The sequence below is a fragment of the Poecilia latipinna genome, unplaced genomic scaffold (genome assembly GCF_001443285.1).
Source record: "Poecilia latipinna isolate Pla-1442-1.1 unplaced genomic scaffold, P_latipinna-1.0 Scaffold705, whole genome shotgun sequence".
NCBI classification, from domain to species: Eukaryota; Metazoa; Chordata; class Actinopteri; order Cyprinodontiformes; family Poeciliidae; genus Poecilia; species Poecilia latipinna.
The window spans coordinates 122,662-144,926 of NW_015113321.1; the positions used below are offsets into that span (position 1 = coordinate 122,662).

At 36.9% G+C, this 22,265-nt stretch overlaps 3 protein-coding genes across 3 annotated transcripts in view; 2 read left to right on the forward strand and 1 right to left on the reverse strand.

Annotated features, from left to right (window-relative positions):
* The first annotated feature begins 25 nt into the window (after positions 1-25).
* Positions 26-2,131, forward strand: ppil3 (peptidylprolyl isomerase (cyclophilin)-like 3). The gene is made up of 6 exons (XM_015045062.1): positions 26-136; positions 374-448; positions 1,043-1,136; positions 1,239-1,306; positions 1,382-1,500; positions 1,636-2,131. Exons 1-6 carry the CDS (start codon positions 104-106, stop codon positions 1,760-1,762), a joined length of 516 nt encoding a protein of 171 aa, XP_014900548.1. The 5' UTR covers positions 26-103; the 3' UTR covers positions 1,763-2,131.
* Positions 2,132-3,155: 1,024 nt separating this feature from the next.
* On the forward strand, positions 3,156-10,369 carry LOC106955098 (3-oxoacyl-[acyl-carrier-protein] reductase FabG). The gene is made up of 8 exons (XM_015045064.1): positions 3,156-3,261; positions 3,412-3,582; positions 3,933-4,111; positions 8,588-8,681; positions 8,979-9,048; positions 9,135-9,171; positions 9,287-9,350; positions 9,848-10,369. The coding sequence occupies exons 1-8, from the start codon at positions 3,238-3,240 to the stop codon at positions 10,004-10,006; spliced, it is 798 nt and encodes a 265-aa protein (XP_014900550.1). The 5' UTR covers positions 3,156-3,237; the 3' UTR covers positions 10,007-10,369.
* Positions 10,370-10,555: 186 nt separating this feature from the next.
* col27a1b (collagen, type XXVII, alpha 1b) overlaps positions 10,556-22,265 on the reverse strand; it is an 84,905-nt gene continuing 73,195 nt past the window's right edge. Inside the window, exons 51-61 of the mRNA XM_015045063.1 lie at positions 21,315-21,377; positions 21,096-21,149; positions 20,958-20,993; positions 20,428-20,445; positions 20,290-20,325; positions 18,635-18,661; positions 18,490-18,555; positions 18,219-18,387; positions 18,023-18,132; positions 14,699-14,917; positions 10,556-11,850 (exon numbers count right to left, since the gene is read on the reverse strand). Of these exons, the coding sequence (XP_014900549.1) occupies positions 11,704-11,850; positions 14,699-14,917; positions 18,023-18,132; positions 18,219-18,387; positions 18,490-18,555; positions 18,635-18,661; positions 20,290-20,325; positions 20,428-20,445; positions 20,958-20,993; positions 21,096-21,149; positions 21,315-21,377 (945 nt within the window). The 3' untranslated portion in view covers positions 10,556-11,703. The remainder of the gene's footprint in view (positions 11,851-14,698; positions 14,918-18,022; positions 18,133-18,218; positions 18,388-18,489; positions 18,556-18,634; positions 18,662-20,289; positions 20,326-20,427; positions 20,446-20,957; positions 20,994-21,095; positions 21,150-21,314; positions 21,378-22,265) is intronic.

Here is a 22,265-nt window from a genome sequence, read left to right on the forward strand (position 1 = left end):
TTGCCCTGAACATAGACATGAACAGTCCTGACAAGCAACGCTCAGTAGTTCTTCGCGGAACCATTAACCGAGGTACTCTATTCCAGCCGGATGGGTTTGTTGTATGCACCACAGCATAGACGCAACATTTGAAATGGTAATTTCTTTGTAACATTTTATAAAAAGTTTGGGATGCGTTTCAAATAGTTTAACATTCTCCTAATCGATTAAGGGACGGCGTGTTTTACAGATACTAATGACCTAATGACCATATTAACACCGCGGGTGTAACAGCGTTATTTGTCAATTTGAGCTGAAATGCTCGGTGTGTCAAATAAGCCTCTTTGATTCCGTTGTTTGTAATATTTGTTTTTAATTTCATGTTCATGTTTAGGCAGTTACCCTCCACACAGATCTGGGAGACATTAAGATTGAGCTGTTCTGTGAGCGGGCTCCTAAATCGTGTGAGGTGAGTTTTAAAGCTGCTTTTAGGATCTGATAAAGCCTCGACAGTATCTCTGGAATAGCTGTATTCACTTAGTATGTTTAGACTGAGCTCAGAAAATTGAAACGTGCTAGGACAATAAATGTTAGAATCTAACAACATTGAGCTCTGAGATGATTTGTTTTGTCATTAGGTACAAACCCAGACAGCTTTATTACCGACTCTAGTAAAGATTTGTATAGGAGTTTTGCTCTGTTGAGAATACAGAATATCCTTCTGTGTTCAAACAGAAGGATATTCTATTTCTATTTGTTTATTTGCCATGCAGTTGTTCAACATAAGCTCTTTCATATGTAGCAATATTGCTTTTAGGTATAGTTATTTTTCACTATGAGACTTGCCACAGTAAAGGAAGAATGTATTGTAAGTCGTCCTCCATTCTGTACCAGGTGTGAGAACATCTTTGTTTGCGGCCTCTTACGACAAGGAAAGTTGTAATTGAAGACACAGAGCAGCCAGTTTTGTGATTGCAAACCTAAAAAGTTAGAGTAGAAAAGGCAGCAGAAGACTCAATCTTGATTTCATGTGGAAATCACTGGGATCTTATTTACTTCACAGAACTTCCTGGCTTTGTGTGCAAGTGGGTTGTATAATGGTTGCTCCTTTCATCGAAACATAAAAGGCTTTATGGTTCAAACCGGAGACCCGACAGGTATGGAGTTTATTACACACAAACATGACCTTTTCCTGACATTCTCACTATCTCTGGATTTTTTTCTTGATTGATTATTTGATTTTTTAAAAAATTCTTCAGGTACAGGCAAAGGAGGAACAAGTATATGGGGTCGTAAATTTGAAGATGAATTCAGTGAGCACTTAAAGGTGAGCAAAGTGTTGTTTGGGACCAGCTTAAACATAAGAGTGCAGCAGGATTACTTGGTTTCTCTTACTTTGCAGCACAATGTCAGAGGAGTGGTGTCAATGGCAAATAATGGCCCCAACACCAATGGTTCCCAGTTTTTCTTCACATATGCCAAACAACCTCATCTGGACATGAAGTACACCGTGTTTGGAAAGTATGAAACTTATACAAAATACAGCTGTAATGATTCTTAGATTACCTATTGATTTATTCTAATTCGAACACAAAGGAGACACTTTTAATATATCTTCTGAAGTTAATTTCCTTTTCCCTTTATTTCCTCTTGCAGGATTATTGATGGTCTGGAAACGCTGGATGAGCTGGAGAAGCTGCCAGTGAATGAGAAGACATTCCGGCCGCTCACTGAGAGCCGGATAAAGGACGTGACCATTCATGCCAACCCATTTGCTGGATAGACGACTCTCGGCACAGATATTCAGACCTGTTCTTTGTTGCTTCAGTGAGGCAGAAGATACAGTGCCTTTCCAAAGTTAAAATTGATTGCTTGTCAAAGGGAGAAAAGTAACTGCAACAAAAAAAAACACAGCTACACCGGGCAAGAACTGACTATGAAGCTCCAAAGTTCTTAGTAGTTGTTTTGATAAGGAAATACACAACTTGCTTGTGCTTTAGACACTTTTTTTTTTAGTTCCATGTATGAAACTCAAGTTCCTTCAGAAAAGGTTTTTCATTTTTATCTGTTCTAAAATTGTTCACAACCCTTCTCCTGCTTCATTTTCTTTTTTTGATTTTATTAATAAAAAAAATAAATACATTTTTCAGTATACTTGTGTGTTGTCTGGTATTGCATTATGCTATTGAGAAAACTTGCTGAGAAGCTTAAGTTTGGGCAGAATTCCAGGTGCATCTCATTTTATTGGAATGTCATTGAAAAGTTGATCAATTTCTATAATTTAGCTCAACAAATCAAACTCCTATTGATTCATTGGATATATTTCATGCACCTTTTTCTGTTTGAAAATTGGTATTCTATATTGCATAAAAAATGAAAAATTTTAATACATAAATGATGACATAGTGAAAAATAAATGTGTTCTATGTTCCCAATACTCGATCAGGGCTCCTTTTTGCATTAAAGCATAGGTGCAGCGTTGCATGGACACAAAATCTGCCTGACATTATATATGTGGTCAAGACTACTGCTGAAAAGTTACTAGTTTAATAACAAACTGAATCCAATTTAAATAATCCACTGTTGGTTACTTAAAGGGGGGGCTTTTATCTAAAATTAAACTTTTTTAGCTGTGTCATGTCATAATGTAATTTTGACAAACCTGGAGTGTTCCTTTGACTGTTTCTAGCATGTTTGAAGAATTTATTATTGGGTTAAAATAGCCTCCAATAATTCCAGGAAGGTATGTGATACCAAAACCTTTTTTCCTACCTTTTTCATGTTCTCAAGGGATTTGGGGTTTTGCTACCTGTACACAGGGGTGTACAAACTTTTTCCCATGTGGCCCTAATAACACATTTTCATGTCAAAATGAAAGCAAAAAAACTAATACTTTACGTTGTACAAACATTTTCCATTTGTAGAAATACTGTAACAATTCAGTGAAATACCCTAATTTGGGGCAAATTTGCAACACTCTTGAATTGTAGTCGTAAATGACCTTGTGGTCCGTCTTATGACGCCATAGTTATTAAGATAAACAAAAATAAACTACCAAATTATATCACTGCGTGTCTAAAAGACAAAAGTTTTACTTTTAGAATTGATTCTTGTTTTTTTGGGAGGCACCTGTTAGCATCAGTTCGTTTAATAAACTACAAATCTAGTGCTGGTTCGTCATATTACGTCATCAATAGTGGACAGACCATGCTGGTCCTGGATTCGAAGCCATAGACATTTCTGGCAAAGCGTCCAAAAATGGCTTCAGAGGACGCGTTTAAAGTGAGTCCATATACTTTTGGATGGGTAATTCGGCTTTTTCATGAAATGCAGTTGAAGAAAATCTTACTTCTGCATGTTTGTTTACCTTTGGGTACAGAGTCATCTGATAGTTTCAGTTTCTATTTGTTTTGTTGTTTTGTTTTTTTGCAGGTGTCATCACTGAGGGGGAAGGTGGCCCTGATAACGGGGGCCAGCTCTGGGATCGGGGCTGGTACCAGCGTGCTGTTTGCTAAACTCGGAGCTCTGCTGGCTTTGAACGGCCGAGACGTTCAGAACCTGCAGAAAATAGCCAAGCAGTGCGTCGAATGTGGCGCTGCTGAGGTACAACTGTGTACAAATTTGCATTGAGCCAAAAGTATAAACAGGTGCATTTAAACAATTTCCGTTAATAACCACAATAATTAGCCAATATCTAGTAAATGTGAGCAGATTGGCTAGGGTGTCAGTGTTTGTTAAACATATTTATTGCTTATCAGAATTCTGTATGAATGAAAACTATGTGAATGATCTTCTCCTAGTTCACCATGACTACATTTTACTGCTTCAGGATTGTATTGTAAAAAAAAAAAAAAAAAAAAAACATTTTACTGCAAGTGTAAAATTTTTATTTATTTATTTATTTTAGGTTTTTATCAAATGAATAATAATATAGCATCAGTTTTCTTCTACAGCCTCTGCTTGTTCCTGGAGACCTGACTGATGAAGACACAGTGAGGAAGACTGTGGATCAAACCATTAGCCGCTTTGGCCGGCTGGATGTCCTGGTTAACAGCGCTGGCATCCTGGCTATGGGCAGCATTGAGACCTCAGACTTGGCTCAGTATGACAAGATCATGAATGTTAACGTCAGGTAGGATTCACAGGAGACACTACTCAAATCCATGTAAATGTAGAACTTGGCGTGGCCAGAATCCTGCTTCTTCAACTATCTTTTTTTTCTAAGGACCCCAGTTAACTCTGTGTTCAGTAACATACCATCAGTTCTCTCAAGTTATGTTTTTAATTCTTGTGTTAATGTTTTTCTTTCTTCCAAAGGTTTAATATTGATGAAGGTGATAGAAAAAGACTTACAAAGATTGAACTGTGGAAACTAATCAGCACATAAAATCGACAATTTCTTTTTTCAAAAAAGTAGAGACTGACAAATCCCATTTTTATAATCTTATACTATACCTATTCCTTAAGGAAAGAATAAATATTAATGATTTAAAATCCTTTTCAGACTACATTTAGAAAGTCTGCTAAACTCATTTTTGGATTTATATTTCTGAGTGCACAAAATACATAGAAATGCATTGTTTTAATGTCTAATCAGTCTGTTTTTTTCAGTCACCACAGACTGTTAGTAACTCAAACTCAGAAGATATTTGTGATACTCAGTTTCACACTGATTTAGATGTCAGAAAAGGAACTTTTCTCATGAGATTAAAATCAATCTGATGTTGTTTTTTTTTTTCCTTTTTCTTTAAAAGGTAATTTTGTGTGGTACAACCAAAAGATGCTTCAACACTTTAGCTCGTTTTATGTGACCTCAAGGTGCCTGCAAGGCAGCTGCATTTATTTATCTTGATCATTTATAAGTGTTTGTTTCAAGGTACAGTTTAAACAGTGTTTTATGCCTTGCTGCACTTTCCTCTGCTCTGCTATTTCTCTTTATTCCAGAGCTTTCTTAGGGGCCTCAAAGCCATTTAATATTTATTTTCAGCCTCGTCTGTTGTGTGGCATACCTAATGAGTTTGTCTGATTTTTATGTTGATTGTTTCTAATAACACACTTTATATATTTCTCCCAGAGAGGGTTTCCGTGATGGCTGAAACTTTCAGCCATTAGATTTCAGGTTTCAATACATTTGGAATCATAAAATTTAAAATTCAACAATTTAATTTTGGGCTATTTGTTGTAAGAGATGGGGTTTGGTCAGTTCATCATAGAAAAGTTAATTTATTTCAGTAAATTAGCTGAAAGACTGAAACAAATCTGCTCCTGGGGTGCTAAGGAAGCGCCGGTTGCTTTAATAGCGTCCTTTAGCTTGTCTGCATTGTTGTGTTCAGCTTATCTCATCCTCTTATTGAAAAACATTCCATATAATCCCTATTGGTCACATGTGTTTCCTGGCAAGTCAAGAACATATACTCCCTAGTCAATAATCAAGATGAAATCTGCATCTTCAGAAAGCTTTTCAGCAGAGGGAAGCACACATATCTGCAACAATTACTGGAAGTAAAAAGGTTTTAATCATTTTTTAATTTACTTTCATGCACCTTGAAGAATAATGGAAGTTTGTATCCTTATTGTATGAACTCCTAATGCTGTTTTTGATCATGTGCAGCCATTGAGTACAGTTTAAAAATAAAATCCCATTAGGCGTTAATAGATTACATTCATTATAATATGAAAGTTTCACATCATTTGAAGAATTATGAATACAATTTAGGAGGGAAAAAGGAGTTTTTTAATCATAACCTTGTGTTTCTGTTTTCCATGTGATAAAAATTCATTATTTTCTCCTTGAGCTGTTGCTGCTGCAGCTCCGGGCAAAATACTTTTATTGCCTTCTCGATTATTAAAAGAACGACTCTCAGGAATAATCTCAGATTGGTATCAGTTGTTTTTCTTTCTTGTGTTCCCCTTTATATGTCAGATGATGAGTCTAGGGGGAAATTTGTAGTTTAGCATTTGGTGTTTTTGTATCGCATGTTTTACGGTTTTAAAACTACGAGGAAAAAATCTTCTCACCCCTCTCAAAAAAATATCTGACGGTTCTTTCATGTTGCTTGTAACCTGATAGGTTTAGTCTCATTTTTCCTCGGCATCCAAACTGTCATCACCTCTTGGATTAATTATACATATATATTATATTAAAACATCAGACGTTTTAATATAAGATATCAGAGGAGTGTGGGGAGGGCTTTACCTTATCAATCTTGTCTTTTCTGTTAGTGCCTTATATATAGATTTAGTTTGCAAGACAGTAGGGTGTTGATACTAAAGCTTTGCAAAAGGCACCAAGTTTAGAGTAACTGAATCAGGTGAACTAACCCCTAAAATTGTATTTTGAAAAGGCATATAAGAAATACAATTTTCACTTCTTTAGATAATAGAACAAATTCTTAAATGTCTTCCAATTCTATTCAAAAATGTAAAAAAGAAAAACTTTTATTCTTCTGATAATTGAACCAATGAATTTGCTTGTTTTACCATTTAATACCAGTAAAAGCAGTTTATTAATTTTTTAAGCCATATGCTCCATCTCTGCCCTCTTCTTTTATCAGTACCCCTGATAAAGAGGTTTAAAATGTCCAAAAATAAATTCATCTTTTATTGCAGTAGTATAATCTTTCACTGAGCAATAAACTTCTTCATTTTGTTGCATTCTAGGTAAATCCTAGAAGGTTTTTAGCAAATTTCACATTTTTAAGTTTGTGGAAATTTGGACTAAAAATGCTTTTCCTTCCATCACTCCTAAACAACTAGTTAGCATGAAGATGGGTTTTATTTTAAGTTTTAATGGAGACTTGATGACACCAATGCTATTCTTTTCTACAGTTCACTGTCAACATTAGAGATTTTTTTAACCTCTCATCATCTTCCGTGCTGAACATGGTGACAGGACAAACATGACGCTCATGCGGCCTGGTGGACAGAGAAATGAGGTCTCTGTAGTTTTATATTGACACCCCAGACAAAAACAGTCTAGGTTTACTAATTAAAATAATCCAATGAGCTGAAACATTTAAAGTATAGATAATAATAATGATTTAATGACGTTTATTTTTAGAGGCTGTTTGAGGTAGTGATAATTGTGGCATCTGTGAATTTATAAAAAAGAAAAAAAAATCCTGTTATGAATTTTTCTCCCCACCATGAAGCAGCTTTTTCAGTCTTACATGTGTTTATTTATTCAGAGGTGGAAAAACTGCTATTATGCAAATGTATTGTGAACCTTGTCTTGAAAATGTTTGTGATGATGTACCCACTGTATTAAGAAAATCCATTTGTTATTGCATATTTTTTAAAGAAGCTTAGTACATTTTAATTTAATCTATTGTTTTTCCAATCTTGCATGCCTGTTTTGCAATTGTATGATTATTGGCTATGACTATTTGTAGTAGGACATTAAATTTAAATGTATATTACTACTTTCTCTAGATAAACAAACCTTTTTATAGACTTTTGCTTTTTTTAATATATTATTTTGCTCCAGTAGCATAAAATAGGGTTAAGCCCCCCAAAGATTTTTAGGCAGCAATAAGTTTGTTTCTGGCCAGAAGATTATTTTTGTTGTTAAGGGCTTTGGGTTACATTCCACATTTCTAATGTTCTACATTACTGAAAATAATGTGTCTAAAATTACTCATACCTTTCTCAATAATTACTGGAAACATAATCACAAACATCTTCTTGGACGTTTCCAGTGACATTTTGACCATTTACATTTGGCTACAAGTTCTTCCACAAACTCAAAAACATTAATATTAATTCCAGTCATTCCAGTGTAAACATACATACATGACATCTTTCCTCACTATACTACCGTTTCCTACTACTCTCCAATTACTCATTATTTGAGGTTATGCTTCTGTTACATTTCTGTTCTGTTTTCTCTCTGGGTAGCATATTACATCATCGACAACAGCATTTCTTTTTAGCTGTGACACCATTCAACAAAAGGACCTGAGCTACTGCTGTCCGTAACTTAATCTGTTCTCTGTATAGATAAAACACTTGAACGTGTTTTAACATAGAAAGTACCTCAGGGCCAGTGATTCTCTGTTTTCTTGTATTCCTGTTTAAATCCATATTTATATACATAAACTAGAAATGTATCAGCTTGAGACAATCGTCGTTGTGAATGAATGCTATAAATATAAACTAAGTTGAAGCGAAATGAAGGACAAAGAGACCTTTGGAGTAGCATTTGATGTGTTTTCTCTCTCTTGTTTCATTTATCACACTTTCCAGAACATCAGTTCAATTTGTGTGTTAAATGAAGGTGAACATTGAAAGAAAGCAGCATGTCATAAAAAACATTCCCTTTACCCACAGCTTCCCAAACAGCATTAACTCAACACAAACATCAGATCTCAGCAGCAGCAAAAAGCCGCCTGACACAAATCGTGTGAATGTTTGTGGGCAGGAGTGATATTGCTGTTATCACACTGCTGAATCCAGTCACAGATGTGGGATTATTTTCCCTTCAGCAATGATAATACCTTTCCTGTCAAGGAATCTGTCATTTTAGACCCACTTTTAGATGATAGTGACTTCATATTTGATTCTTAAGCTGATTTTTCTGGGACTGTATCTTTTCTGTTTCCCTGATCAGATCGGTCTACCACCTGACTCAGCTCTGTGTACCTCACCTGATCAAGACCAAAGGCTCCATCGTCAATGTTTCCAGTGTGAATGGGCAGAGATCTGTGGGTATCCTTCTTAATCAACTATTTTTTTTAAGATGGTGTATAGCTTTTAGTCATCTTGCATCTTATATTGTTTTCTACTGAAATTGGATTTTTTTGTGATTTGATTGCCATTGTGAGTCGTTTATTGCAGTTTGCGGTTTTGTTTTTTGCTGCTGGGACACATACATTTTCCTATGGAGGGATTGATAAAGTTCATCCATTGGGATGCAAACTGTTAATTTAAACACTGTAAAACATGTGCATCATACGTTTTGTTTTAAACGTTGTAAAAATTGAGATGTTTCTTCTTTTCAGTTCCCTGGTGTGTTGGCTTACTGCATGTCCAAGTCTGCCATTGACCAATTTACACGTTGTATAGCTCTTGGTAAGATAAATATCATTTTTAATAGAAAGTGCTGCACTGCATTTACATATACTGAGCATTATATAACTGCTTCATTTTACCTGTAGAGCTGGCATCGAAGCATGTCAGAGTAAACTCTGTCTGGTACGTGACTGGAAGCATTTGTCGTTTCTTTTTCTGAAATTATTACTTCCACAGAACTAAATGTGTGTTCTGTTATAAGATGTTTATTCTGTATTTGTGTTTTTAATCTCTTTAGTCCTGGAGTGATCATCACAGATGTCCACAGAAGAGCTGGACTGGATGAAGACCAGTATGCCCAGGTAATAAAACAACAAATGCTGGTCGAACTGAGTCTATTTCGTATGAGAGACTTTTGAACAGACAGCGTTTTATGTCATTGTTGTCCGTTTTACCTGATGTAGGCTTTTTTGAAACAAATTTCAAATTGCAATCTGTTTAAATTGGACTGCAAGCACACCACTGTTAAAACAGATTTGTTATACTGTGTTGTAAAAAAAGGAAAACTGTAAACAGTCAGTAGTTGCAACACTTCTTTTCCTGACCGGTTCAAGTCACAGGATCATAAGAAATGAATGGAATTGGTCTGTTTGATTAAAGATTGGGGCTCGTAACAGTCCATTTATCGGTACCAATCGCAGTTTATTTGTGCGTCATTTATTATACGTCCTAACAAATACTTGATTATTAAAAATATTAGCCGTTACAGTCTGAATTGGATTTCATTGTTACATGAATTTGCACAACACTCTTCACACATCTAAACATTTTTGATATTTTGTTGACTTTCCATCCGCAGTTTCTTGAAAAGTGCAAGCAGACGCACGCCCTGGGCCGGCCGGGTGAGGTGGACGAGGTGGCGCACAGCATCGCCTTCCTGGCGTCCGACGCTGCCAGCTTCATCACTGGGGTGAACCTACCGATTGATGGGGGTCGCCATGCCATGTGCCCAAGATGAGGGATGTTAAAATGCAAAAGCCGGAGAATAAAGGCATTTGAATAAAGGGTCTCAGTGACAGTGAAGTTTTTGTTGGTTTGTTTGTTTTATCACAGAAGCCAGGAAGGAAAAGTAGACGTATTAATAGTAACTTAGAGTAATTTAATGTCTGCAAATAATGTAACAACTTTGGCCATCTAAAATGTAATAAAGTTCAAGTGTAATATTGTTGGATGTAGTAACATTTTGTCGGTTAATATGTTAAAGGTATAGCATTAAAAAATGTACTGTAAATCCAACATACGCAGCTGAAAACATATCAATAGGGCTTTGTGGCATTTTGTTTTTCATACAGTTGGCTCATTAAAAATAGGAAAATGATTGTTATGCAGTATACTCATTGTATTCTTTAAAATATTTACTATGCAAGTTTACAACTTTATGTAAACTTGGATATTTAACACTGTGAGGATCACTGAGTCATGTTTTTCATATTCTTTGAAAATTATTTTATCTTGTTAAATCACGTATATAAAAGTTGTTTCTAAAGAGTTTCACACTTTATCTCAATTACCTGTGGAGTCATGAAAACGTTATTCAGCATTAAAAAAAGATTGATCACACAACAAACACTGAGATTTACATTGTATTCTGTCATGTTAGAAGTCCTCTGAGATCACAGACTGGCGAGACCAATCATATTTGTTGCATCTTAAATAACCTTTAAAGCGCTGGTGCCTGCTTCTGAGGTGGAGAGCTACTGAATACTTAAATAACTTTTAAATAGAAATTATTGATACTAAATGGTTGCAGATAATAAACTTACATTTTGACAAGAAAAACTTAACTTATAGTGTTGAAATTATACAAAAAAAACGTTAAACTGCCAAGATGATACTTCAAGAAATGTTGCGTGTGTGTGTGTGTGTGTACTTTACATTCTTCCCTTTTAAAGCACAGAGATAGCTTTGATGATCACTGCCAGAGTTTATCCCCAGAGTGTGAACAGCTTCAGCACCAGGTGTCACCTCTACGTCGTCCCAGATTAGATCAGGTCGTGGCTTCAGTTTTGTCGAGTTGAGCGGTGCAGAGCGAGGTAGCATTTTTGACATCTTTGCTCCACGTTTGCACTGAAAGTGCCACGCAACACTGTGAACATACCTGCACAAACACTCATCACCGAGCTGCTAATTGAGGCTCACGCAGAAACACCTGGAGTAACGCTGCATACCTGAATGGGTGATATGACTGTATATCCCTACACGTCGCAAACTATAGCAATTGCACTTCAACGCACAGTACAAAGTACATTTACATCTATAAACAGTACTTCATCTCAAGATGTATAATTTCCATATTTCTGTACAGTTTTTTGCAGAACGGTTCGTCAGACCATGAAGAAAAATATACAAGGTTTCAGAGATGACAAGATTAAGAAGCCCGTCTAATTTTTCCGAAGGAGGCAGCCAGCTCTTGTGTCACACAACCAAGTCTCTGCTATCAGTTGGGACAGAAGTTTTATCTCTGCAATTTCAATGAGCTGTCTTTTTATAGTGCCCCTGCTGTTGTTTTTGTCTTTTTATTTTTGCAGTCCAAGCATTTTTCATAGGGACGGTGGAGGGTTTTGTTGTTTTGGAAAGTACAAAAATCATTGATGTTTTTCCTCCGTTTCAAAGCTTTAATGCAGTCGCTCCTTTGTGAAGTGTTCAGAGTCGGCGCTACAGGAAGCAAACAGGTCCGACCTCGAGGTGAAACCGCGCGCCGGGCTCTGTGGTTGGCAAATTGTGCACATCTATGATGGGAAGCAAAGTTGGGTCTTGGCTCTGGAAGATGAAGTGGGTCTGATGCCAGCGTCCGTCTCTGATCTGAAAGACACGATTATATAACACATGAGGCAGAACACAAAATGATGGGAAAAATACACTTCTACCTTTTCTACAGGAATATTGAAAGTGGAGGCAAATTTCTGATTTCTATTCCAGAGATTAACGCAAGGTCTAAATTTAATCAGCTTTGTTTTTTTTTTAGATATATAGCCTTCCTTTCTATTAAAAGATCACGAGTCACTTTGAATAATGAACAGAGCTAACAGGTAACAGTTTCCAGTGGAAATGATCCCTTTATTTTTGGTGCTGTGCATCCAGAAAGTATTCAAAGCAGAGATATCCTGGATGAAAACCTGCTCCAGAGAGCACAAGGCACATGGTGAAGATCTCATGGTTTAATGGAGTTTGAGAAGTTATTCAAAGAAGAATGGGCCAAATTGCCTAAAGACTGGTGAGCTAAGCTTGTGCTGTCATATTCAAAAGGACTTGAGGTTGTAATTGCTGCCTAAAGTGGATCAAAAAAGTGTAAGTAAAGGCAGTGAATATGTTCATAAATCTGATTTCTTGGTTTTCAATTTAATAAAACATTCAAAAGATGGAAGGGATAAATTTGAAACAATTCGTAATAAAACTGTAGCATAAAATGTGTAAAAACTAAAGAGCTGTGAAAACTTTCCAGATGAACAGAGAAGTTCAAATGAGCTCAGGCGTGAATGGCATATGGTTTCTGGAGAACTCGAAGTGAGCACGTCTCCTTGCTTCAAAAAAAAAAGTATTTGGGAGTGATCTTCTATAGACTGAGACGTTTTGAGGACAAACTGTTGCTTCTTCATGTACAGAAGAGTTGTGAATTTACTCTCTGCATCTGGAAAGTCTGTGTTCAGTTTTTCTAAACATACACACCAAATGTGGTTTTGGCCATTGTACACAAACACTCATGGATCACGTAATTGGATACCTGTTCAATGACCCTACAAAAATATTGACTCAACCAATCACAGGATAGTATTTTAACTCCTGTAAACATTAATACATGGTAAAAGCAACTTGTTTGCAGTCAAATCAGGCTTCAGAATGAGGGCCAAGAGATTTCAGTGACTTGCATCGTTGCCATGTTCAGACATTGTCCGAGTATTCCAGAAACTACCGGCCTTAAAAATAGAACATAAATCTCCACAGTCACCAGACCTCAATCCTACGTAACTCTGGGATGTGGTGGATCAGTTTACAAATCTGCAGGAGCTGCACGATGCCACCATGTCAATATGAGGAGTTAAGAAAAATCTATACAAAAATGGGGATCCTACCTAATACTAGCGAGTTGGTCAATACAGTGAAGAGTGGCTGTATTTCTTTCTTAGTGGAGACCTGTTATTTATTAGTTATGTCTCTGCCCTGGCTCTGACTTTAGCAAAATAAGACAAAAAAAAAAAAAACGAGACCCAACTATCAAAAAATTAAAGTCAAGCTAATTGCCTGTGTGCCCGAGTCTCTGTTATTGTGCAGGAGCTGCAGGCAAGCCAGCTTTGTGTTTGCAGCTACAGCAGAGACAAACATTAGATTAAAACTGCAGCTTAATGCATTCTGCCATTTCTAATTGAAGTGTATAAAGGAGATCTTTTTTTTTTCTTTTTTTTTTTTATTGAATTCCAAACTAGTATCTCTATCAAATAAAACGCCATGTTACTTGATATCAATATAATTTGTGCATTTCTGATGAAAGGCTAGTTGTGGTTCAGCTCAACTATCTAAAATGGTCTAGCAGAATCCCTTTAAAAGTTTCATTACGTTTCATTCATGCACAAACTGGTAAAAATGTCTAACATTTTATGTATTTATGTATCCAATTAAAAAGCTATTGTTTACTGTTTAGCGATAAAATGGATGGGAAATGGCTTAGTTTATGACTTTTAGTTGAGCCAGTTCTACAGAAGGTATTTTTTAAAACTACCTTTCCCTTTCCTTCTTAAATACATCTCCCTTATAGAGGATTGTTTCTCATAAAGTCTGTCCACGTAAAAATGCAAAAACACAATAAAAAACTAAACTAAAACGCTGTCAGCAGCTGCCAAGCTAACAGACCCTTTCCATCTTTTACTTCTTTGTGTTTTATGGTTGATTGCAAAAAACAATTATACTGCCAGCTTCTGCACCAGAGGAATCACCTCCTGTAAACAAAGGCGATTGCACTGCAAACTTGCCAAAAGTCTCTTGTTTTCCTGTCTAGACATCAATACTGCAAACAAGAATTAATGAAAATCTTAACCCTGAAGGGAGCTTTTCAAAACGTTTGTTTTCTGTGAAGATGAAAGGCAAAAGCAGAAACAAAATTAGCTTCAACTGTGTGCAGGAAAAGCTTTGAAAAATGCTTCATATATAAGGGTTGCTGCTGTATAAATTTGTCAAAGTTAAATCCTTGGCCTTAATCAGCCATACTATACTGAATGTGAACTCAAATCAGTTAATTTAAGAGTCATGCATCTCATCACAGTTTAGGCAGCAATTTAACTTTTAGTAATTAAAACTGATTACTAAAGTTTTAATTATATAGTGATTATTTGAACCCCTATAATGTGCAAAACGACGGATCTGAGGAGCTTTGTTAAAAATCTAAACATCTCCACTACTGTAGCTATTAAGACCACAAACTTATTTATATGCATAAACATCAGCATTATTGCAAATTAGTTATGGTTGTTGTCACAGCACAGCGTCAGAACAAAAAGTTCATCAGTTTGGTCTGCGGTAGACTGTGCAGCCAGTCATCTGCTAAATGAAGCATCAATGCATCCCAATTTACAGCTTTAGAGACATTCATTAATGTTAGAAAGGTCATCATATTGTTACTGTCAATCTATGTACAGCGTGCTAATAAAAAGAGCCATACGCAGCAGTCGTCCCTGGGTATCTGAGGCTCCAGAAGGTCCCCTGCCTGGATCTCCTCCCCGGTCCAGGCCTTGAAGCTTACAGACCTGGGTGACGGCTGCTGGGTGGGACCTTCGGCCCACACAGAGGCGTTGAGGCAGTGAATTATGATGTGCTGCACAGCCTCGGTGCTCAGCAGGTGGATAAAATTCATCTGGATTCGACCCACTCCGATTTCCAACTACAGAGAAAACAAATGACCAGGCACTGCTGTAAAGTACTGAAAAACTGGAAGACATTGAAAACAATCTGGAACAGTTCGGACTGATTAATGTGGTTTAGTGTATCAAGAAAGGATACTTTAGTACTAAAATATGGACACGTCTTGAAATGAGCTCTAACATATGGGGAATAAAAACACATTTTGTGGTTATCACATCACATTAAGTTTTTTGTCATTTGCCTGGAAAAAGCTAAGGCAACTTACAGACCAAAAACAAATCAGAGCTCTCTAAAACTTCTCAATGCCTTTCAAAACTTTTTATACTCAGACAGTGGCAGCATTCATTGGTTGTTAAACCTCTTCACTCTGATGCCTCCAAGTCAAATCCAGAGCAACCAATTCCCTTCATACATTACCTAACTATTAACAATGTCTGCATTTGTGTAAGTAAATCTCACTTTAAATAAAACTGAAGGCCTCAAAGGTTTCTTAAGACCATTAGAGAACAAATAGCATCATGAAGACCAAAGAATACAGCAGACACATCAGGGAGCAGGTTTAGTTATTAATGTGTCAAACTTCATATCTGCAAGCCAAAGTCTAAAAATGAAAATAGTTTGGCACAACTGCAGACCTACCAAGCCATGGCCACCTACCTAGATTGAATGCATACCAAGAAGAGCTGTAAAACATACAGCTGGACATGTAATCGGGTGGTTTAGATCAAAGCAGTTGTATGAAAAATGGGCCAGTTAAGGTCTTTTATCAAAGTCCAACTGAGATTCGGTGGCATGGCGTGAAAATTCATGCTTACAGATACTTTCAATATGTTCTGACTGAGCTTGAATTATTTTACAAAGAATGGGCTCAAATGTTGGTCTTTCGTTATGTAAAGATGGCAGATGCATACCTCAAAAAGATCTGCAGTTAAATGCGGTTCTATAAACTACTGCCTCACTGGTTCTGGTCTCCACACTATACATTTGTGAATCACAATCTGGTTTCTTGCACTTATGCTCTATAGAAACCGTCTCACATTATTCCTTTTTTTAAGGTCACAGTCTATAAGAAAAAACTTAAATTTGCATGCTCAACACAGCCACCGATGATGACTCTATTTGTAGCAGTCATTGCTCTTCACCATCAGATGAATATTTTATGAGTAAATAAATTCTGACACATAAAGCAACACTCAACTTTTATCCTTGGAACATAGGACTGATCAAAGTGCTTAATGTAAAACATTCTATCGTCTATGAGCTTCATTTTACCTTTTTTTTTTTTTTTTTTACCAGGCCTTCATTTTCGTGTTCATGAGAGATTTAGTAATTGTTGATTGTTGTCTGGATTCAGGGAGTGCCAGCAGTTGGTTGCACTGTTGCTGTGCAGCTACAACATTCTGGGTTTGAATTCCTGAGGTGTTTCTGCAAACAGTTTGCATTTTCTCCCCATAAGCATGAGCTTATGGAGCTTTGGCCTCTTTCAACAGTCCAAACAATGACTCTTACGTCAAATGGTCTCTGCATTTGTGAGTGTGTGTGCATGTTTGTTTGTCCTGTGTGTGTTTGTGTCTCTGTTCAGCTCTGTTTAGGGTTTACCCGAGCCACCAAAACTCACCGTAACCCGGCACAGACAAGCAGTTACAGGTAACGGATGGATAAACGAATAGATGTTTGGATTTATTAAGCCACATTAATCTTTTTAAAATGTCCCCTAAAAAACAGCACAACTTTCAACGAAGTCCACCACATTCAAATAAACCGCAGATGTTGGTGGTCTAGTTTGATCTAATGTGTGTGCTTTCTTTGAAACAGACGTAAGTAACTTAGAAATCTGATCAACTACTGCTTTTTCAAAGCTCTAAGTCTTGCTGGTCCAAGCATAAAAATAAACGTTTTACTCTGCATGCTAAAGATAAAATAACGCCAACAGATGAAGGTTAGATAAAGAGATTTACTTTCCAGATGAGAGTGCTTTTGATTGCATCCAACTCTGGAGACTTAATGCAATACATTTAGATTTACTGTTCTAACAGGCCATCCAAATTGTTCCAAAAACATGCTTAAAAGCAAAAACCTGGACGGCTACGCTCATGTTTGTCACAAATGATATTTACAGTCTTAAACTCTTTGCTTCTTCAGCTTTTTTGTTGGATATCCCTTTTCGAGATTTATTTGGAACATTTCCCTTAAGGATGATTACTGTTATGTGTTCATTCCCCTACTTGTGCCCTCTGTAGAATTGGAGTGGTAAATGTTCATTACAGCTTCATCTACAGAGCTTTGTAAAAGTATTCACACCTCTAGGAATTTTTTTTTTTTTTTTCATATTTTGTCAATTGACAATCTTCAGTGTACTTTAATTGGATTTTGTGTGACATACCAATCCAGACAGTTCATACTTTGAGAATTTTATGCAAATACAAATTTTAAACATGCGTCATGTATTAAGCCTGAACCAATTTTTTGTTATAACTACAGTAGAAAGCCTTTTGGTGCATGTCTCCACCAGCTTTGCAAACCTGTTGAATTTATGGCTCAAAATAGCTCAAGCTCAGTCAAATGGGATGAAATGCATTATTGAATATCAATTTTCAAGTCATATCATAGATTCTAAATTAGATTACTTTCATCGAAAATACTGTGTTGCAACTCAAGTTGAATGTTTATATTTGTCCTAATGGAAAGTGACCCTACAAAGCAGTTTGTTCCATGAACGACCTGTATTTACCACCCTCCATCTGTCCATAATCTCTTATTATGTCCCTGTCACTCCTGAAGGAAACATCGCCACGCCCAGATCATCCCACCATTTTTTACCATCTGAATAGTAATGTAGAATGTCAGTTTTTTCACAATATGCAGAGTTCTAATGGCTGAACAGGTTGAATTCCATCAATAACTTTCTTCTTGCACTTGCACCATAAGTCAAATTTGTAGATTTCATTTAGGGATAGTAGACTAAAGGGGGCTGGAAACAAATGCATGCCTCACTTTTTAGATCTTCATTTGTAATAAAAAGTTCAACCATTCCCTTTACGCTTCATATAAACAATGATGTTTGTCATTACAGTGTGGAAGGCCCTGTAGATTTGGTGAAGAGGGAATGCAAAGAAGTTCAAACCTTTGAAACTGTAATAGGCTTCAGACAAGTTTGTCCTCCACCAGTGAAGTTACACATCACTTCAATGCTGTCTGCGCTGCACCCAAGATTTGGATCGATCCAGTAAGCTCCTGCGAAAAAGAAATCCAAACAAAATCTGACTAACTGACACAGAACAAGTGCATAAGACACAGCATCCAGTTAAACGACTCCTCACCGTCGTACATCCGCTGCTCACAGTTGTAAAGGTCCAGGCAGGTTCGGGCCGGGTTGCGTCTGGTTCCCAGCGGGTTCTTCAGGCTGTGGATCAATGTGCTGAGGTGGTGAAGCGTCTTCAAGATCTCCGTGCCTTGGTCTAACATGGGCAAGTCCATGCTTTGATAATTCTAGTGTTAATGTGAGTTTTTACACAGTTTAGGGTCAAAATGTTCTGCAGTTTATAATAGAAGAAAATCATATCATGGCTTACAGTTCCATTAAAAACTGACCTCTTGCTGTAGAACAGCAGGAGGCTCCATGATGATTTCCAAAGCAGGACTGAGAGCTTCATTTCTCTGCAGCCAGAAGACACATTTAGTTTGTATTTTGTCAGCATTAAACCCCAAATTATGATGTGAGAAGAAACAAACTTACTAGTAAATGCTCAGAACTTGGAAGGCCCTTCAAACCAGCAAAAGAAAAGAGGCATTAATAGAGCAATCCCAGCCCCATCTGCTCTTTTTGTTAGCCTTCTCCTACTGTGTGTGTCAAGCGTCTTTATAATAATCTATAATCCAGTAGTTATGGTGTTCTATTCTCACTAAACATGCAGATAAGCAGAGAGAAATTAATGATGCACAGGAAATGATGCATGAATAGAAAATAAATTATCCATAACTGCAGAGGAGACGAGCGGCCGGCTATAACACAGCTGATCACAAAGGAACAAAAGCAGGCCTGAAAAGAAAGATTATCTGCTCCAAATAACACAGTCACAGCTCACCTCCTGCATTTTTATTCCTCTAATAGTTTTCAATGTGTCTAAAATGTATCATTTTCCACATATGGAAAATGAAATCTAATCTTAAAATCTGACTTTTAGACATTTTAGTGTGTGGTCACCTCACGTCGACCAAGAAACCAGCAGCTGGGACTAGAGATGGAAATTAGCTACCTGGCTATAACCCCATGTCATTGTTCATTAATATGAATTGTCCCAGTTTTAAAAATGAACTAATCAAGATTTTGACAACCTTTGCAAACTGTTTTGACAAACATCAACATTTGAATAACAGTTTTTAAGTTCTGACAGATTCTGAATTCAGTTTGGGTTTGGACATAGACATGCTTTGTTGCTGTATCCCAGTTGCAAAGTCTATTGCAAATTTTCTTTTAGGGTTGCTCTGAGCTTCGCTCCATCCACATGCCCATCAGCTCTGACCAAGTTCCCTGCCCCTGCTAAAGAAAAGTATCCCCACTGCAGAATATTGCGACATTTACTAACTCAAAATAAAAGAAATATGCCCAAAAAGAAGACAAAAAACTATGAAGACTGTGCTCCCTTGCTGACCACAAAACAGGAGAAAAAAATGAACAAAGAAAGTAGAGAGTTCCCACTAGCTTCCTCTGTGTGGTTTGAAAAACACTGATCTCTCTCTTAAAAATTCATCAAAAGCACCAAAAGCACACACAGTGTGTGTGTGTGTGTGTGTGTGTGGGTGTGTGTGTGTGTCACAGACACCAGATAGCCACAAATAAAAGCCCAGGGAGAAAGAGTGAAGTAACACTATGTTATGACACACTTTATGTTGCTGCTGATAAGCTGGAACACATCCACCACTAGAAGAAAAATCCCTAAACATCAGAGAACAGTGTTAGTTTTCCACCATGTATATTTTGCATGCAAGTTAAAGGTGCAGCATTATGGATTTTCCAGGCACATAGTGGCATTTTACAGCATTAGGATTTATTTTATAAACCAACACAGAGCAGTTATGTGCTTGGTTTATGACAAATGGTTACAATATAAATAACCATTTATTTATATTGTAAATAAATGGTATTATATATATATATATATATATATATATATATATATATATATATATATATATATTTTAAAGTTGTGTCTTTAATGTGCCAAATGTGGAAAAGTTCTAGAGAAATTAGTAGTTTTGCAAATCAGTGCACAACACAAACCTGAAAGTTGTCTATAGACTGTGACAAGCTGACACTGTATGAAGCATTAATGAACGTGAAAGTAATGTATCTATTTTTCATATGTTTAACATGCGAAAGGGAAAACCTACTGGTGGCCCAGGTGGTCCTCGAGGACCAGGAGATCCCTAAAAAATAATTTTAAAAAAATCAAGAAATTAAAACATTTATATTTTATATAACAACATATAGTAATTTTGTTCTTATACATATAATTAAAATTTACTTACATTTGGTCCTGGTAATCCCTTATGGAGAAAAAGAAAACAAACTGATTATGAAATAAGAATAAAGGCAGAAAAGCTTTATCATTTCTAAAAAAAAAAATAAAAAAAAAACCTCCAGCAATTTACCATCTTTATCTGGTGTATTATATTGCTAAAATTACTCTTTTGCCTGTTCCAACTTCTTACTTAAAAATCTTCTTCCACATAGCAAATCCAATTTTCACACCACAGACCTGGATGTGAATGTAGGCGTTTTCGGAGAGCGCCCGTAAATTATGCTGCGCGCGAGCGCTCAACAAACCTCTTAAAAAGCTCTGAGATGTGCAAGAGGTCTAACATTTATCACAATGACAGGATTTCCACAGCAGCTAAGTGTCACTGCGAGTGTAACAACAAACAGCAGAAACACAATAGGAAATGAAAAGTGCTGAAGGGCAGGAGGAGGCTGAGTGGTGTGCTGTCTCCTTGCTAAGTATCCTATTCTGTGCTCACAGTACAGACAGACAAGGATTCATCAAAACAGCGCCACGCACCGTCTCCCCGCGACTTCCTTTGTCACCCTGAGGTCCCTGGTGAGGAGAAAAAAGACAGACGATCACTCCATCACTGCTAGGAAGGCAGAGAGGAGTCACATAAAGCCTGGCACACCGGATGAGGGATGAGGTACATACTGGATGACCGCTGGGCCCAATGATGCCAACAGGGCCCAAGGCTCCCACCGCACCCTGAAAAGCAGAGGCATGTAAGTGACTAAGGACACATGTGATGAAGCTTCTGATGAGGCCGCACTTATTTTTCATGCCAAATGTGCAGTTTGGGAGAGTTCAGCGGCCCAGAGTTGGCTGAAATACTGCACTGAGCTGGCAAGCTGTTATTTGTTATCAGCTTACCATCAATCCTCGCGGTCCTTTTGGTCCCTGTATTCCTGCCAGGCCAATGTCCCCTGGGGGTCCCTGGAAACACATCAACACATCTCAGTGCAGAAGACACGCAAGTTAAAAAACAGACCTCAGGAAAAGTAATAAGAAATCTTTGTGGAGCAAAGGATATGTAGAGATTATGAGATATGAACTGTAATCTTTCAATTCAAATGGCCTTTAAGGGCTGTAGTTAGTCAAAGGTAACACACTAATGACAGCACAGTATCTCAAATAAAGAGTTTATGATCCAGTTAGGTTGTTATTATCTTGTTGGTTTGTGTGATAGCACATGTGCAAGCAGTTATGGTCTCTATGCATAAAAGGACACAGTGATTGTTCAACTCCCTCCAAAGTTAACTCGTCCACTGAGCTGAATTCAGAAACTTTGATTAAAGCCGGGGGTAGGTAACCTTTTCATTCACAAACTTTGAAGGGAAGACGATCATCTTAAAAAAAAAAAGTTTACCTAGGTTAAACTCTCTATCAGTAGCAAGTTGATATTGATTGATATTGATTGGCTGAAAACATGTTAGATTGCTAATTTTGTTTATTAGTTTAAACATTTTCATTCATAGCTGAAACTAATTGTGTGTTGATTTTAAATGAACAAACAAATATCATCATGTTCTCTGTCAATGTGACGTAATCAGATGACTGGAAATGAAAAGTATTTTCTCTTCAAATTGATTTTCATAAGTTATGAGACAAATTGTTTTATGAAAATCAATATTCTGATGCAGTTTTAACTTTGTTACATCCTCTAAATACAAGATAGAGCAGATTACCCTTTTTTACTCTTGCACTGATTGTCAGAACTACTTCAATAAGACTTTTTGTGTCATTTTTGTGTCTTTTCAGCTTCAAATCCTCCACTAGCGTAGCTTTACCAGACAATCACCAGATATTTTAGAGCCTCTAGAC

Excerpts from the sequence above, each read along its gene's own strand:
- ppil3 (XM_015045062.1), top strand. The coding sequence starts at position 104 with ATGCACCACAGCATAGACGCAACATTTGAAATG. Across the intron at positions 1,307-1,381 it reads AATTCAGTGAGCACTTAAAG|CACAATGTCAGAGGAGTGGT; the intron begins GTGAGCAAAGTG and ends CTTACTTTGCAG. Across the intron at positions 1,501-1,635 it reads AAGTACACCGTGTTTGGAAA|GATTATTGATGGTCTGGAAA; the intron begins GTATGAAACTTA and ends TTCCTCTTGCAG.
- LOC106955098 (XM_015045064.1), top strand. The coding sequence starts at position 3,238 with ATGGCTTCAGAGGACGCGTTTAAA. Across the intron at positions 3,583-3,932 it reads TCGAATGTGGCGCTGCTGAG|CCTCTGCTTGTTCCTGGAGA; the intron begins GTACAACTGTGT and ends TTTCTTCTACAG. Across the intron at positions 8,682-8,978 it reads GTGTGAATGGGCAGAGATCT|TTCCCTGGTGTGTTGGCTTA; the intron begins GTGGGTATCCTT and ends TCTTCTTTTCAG.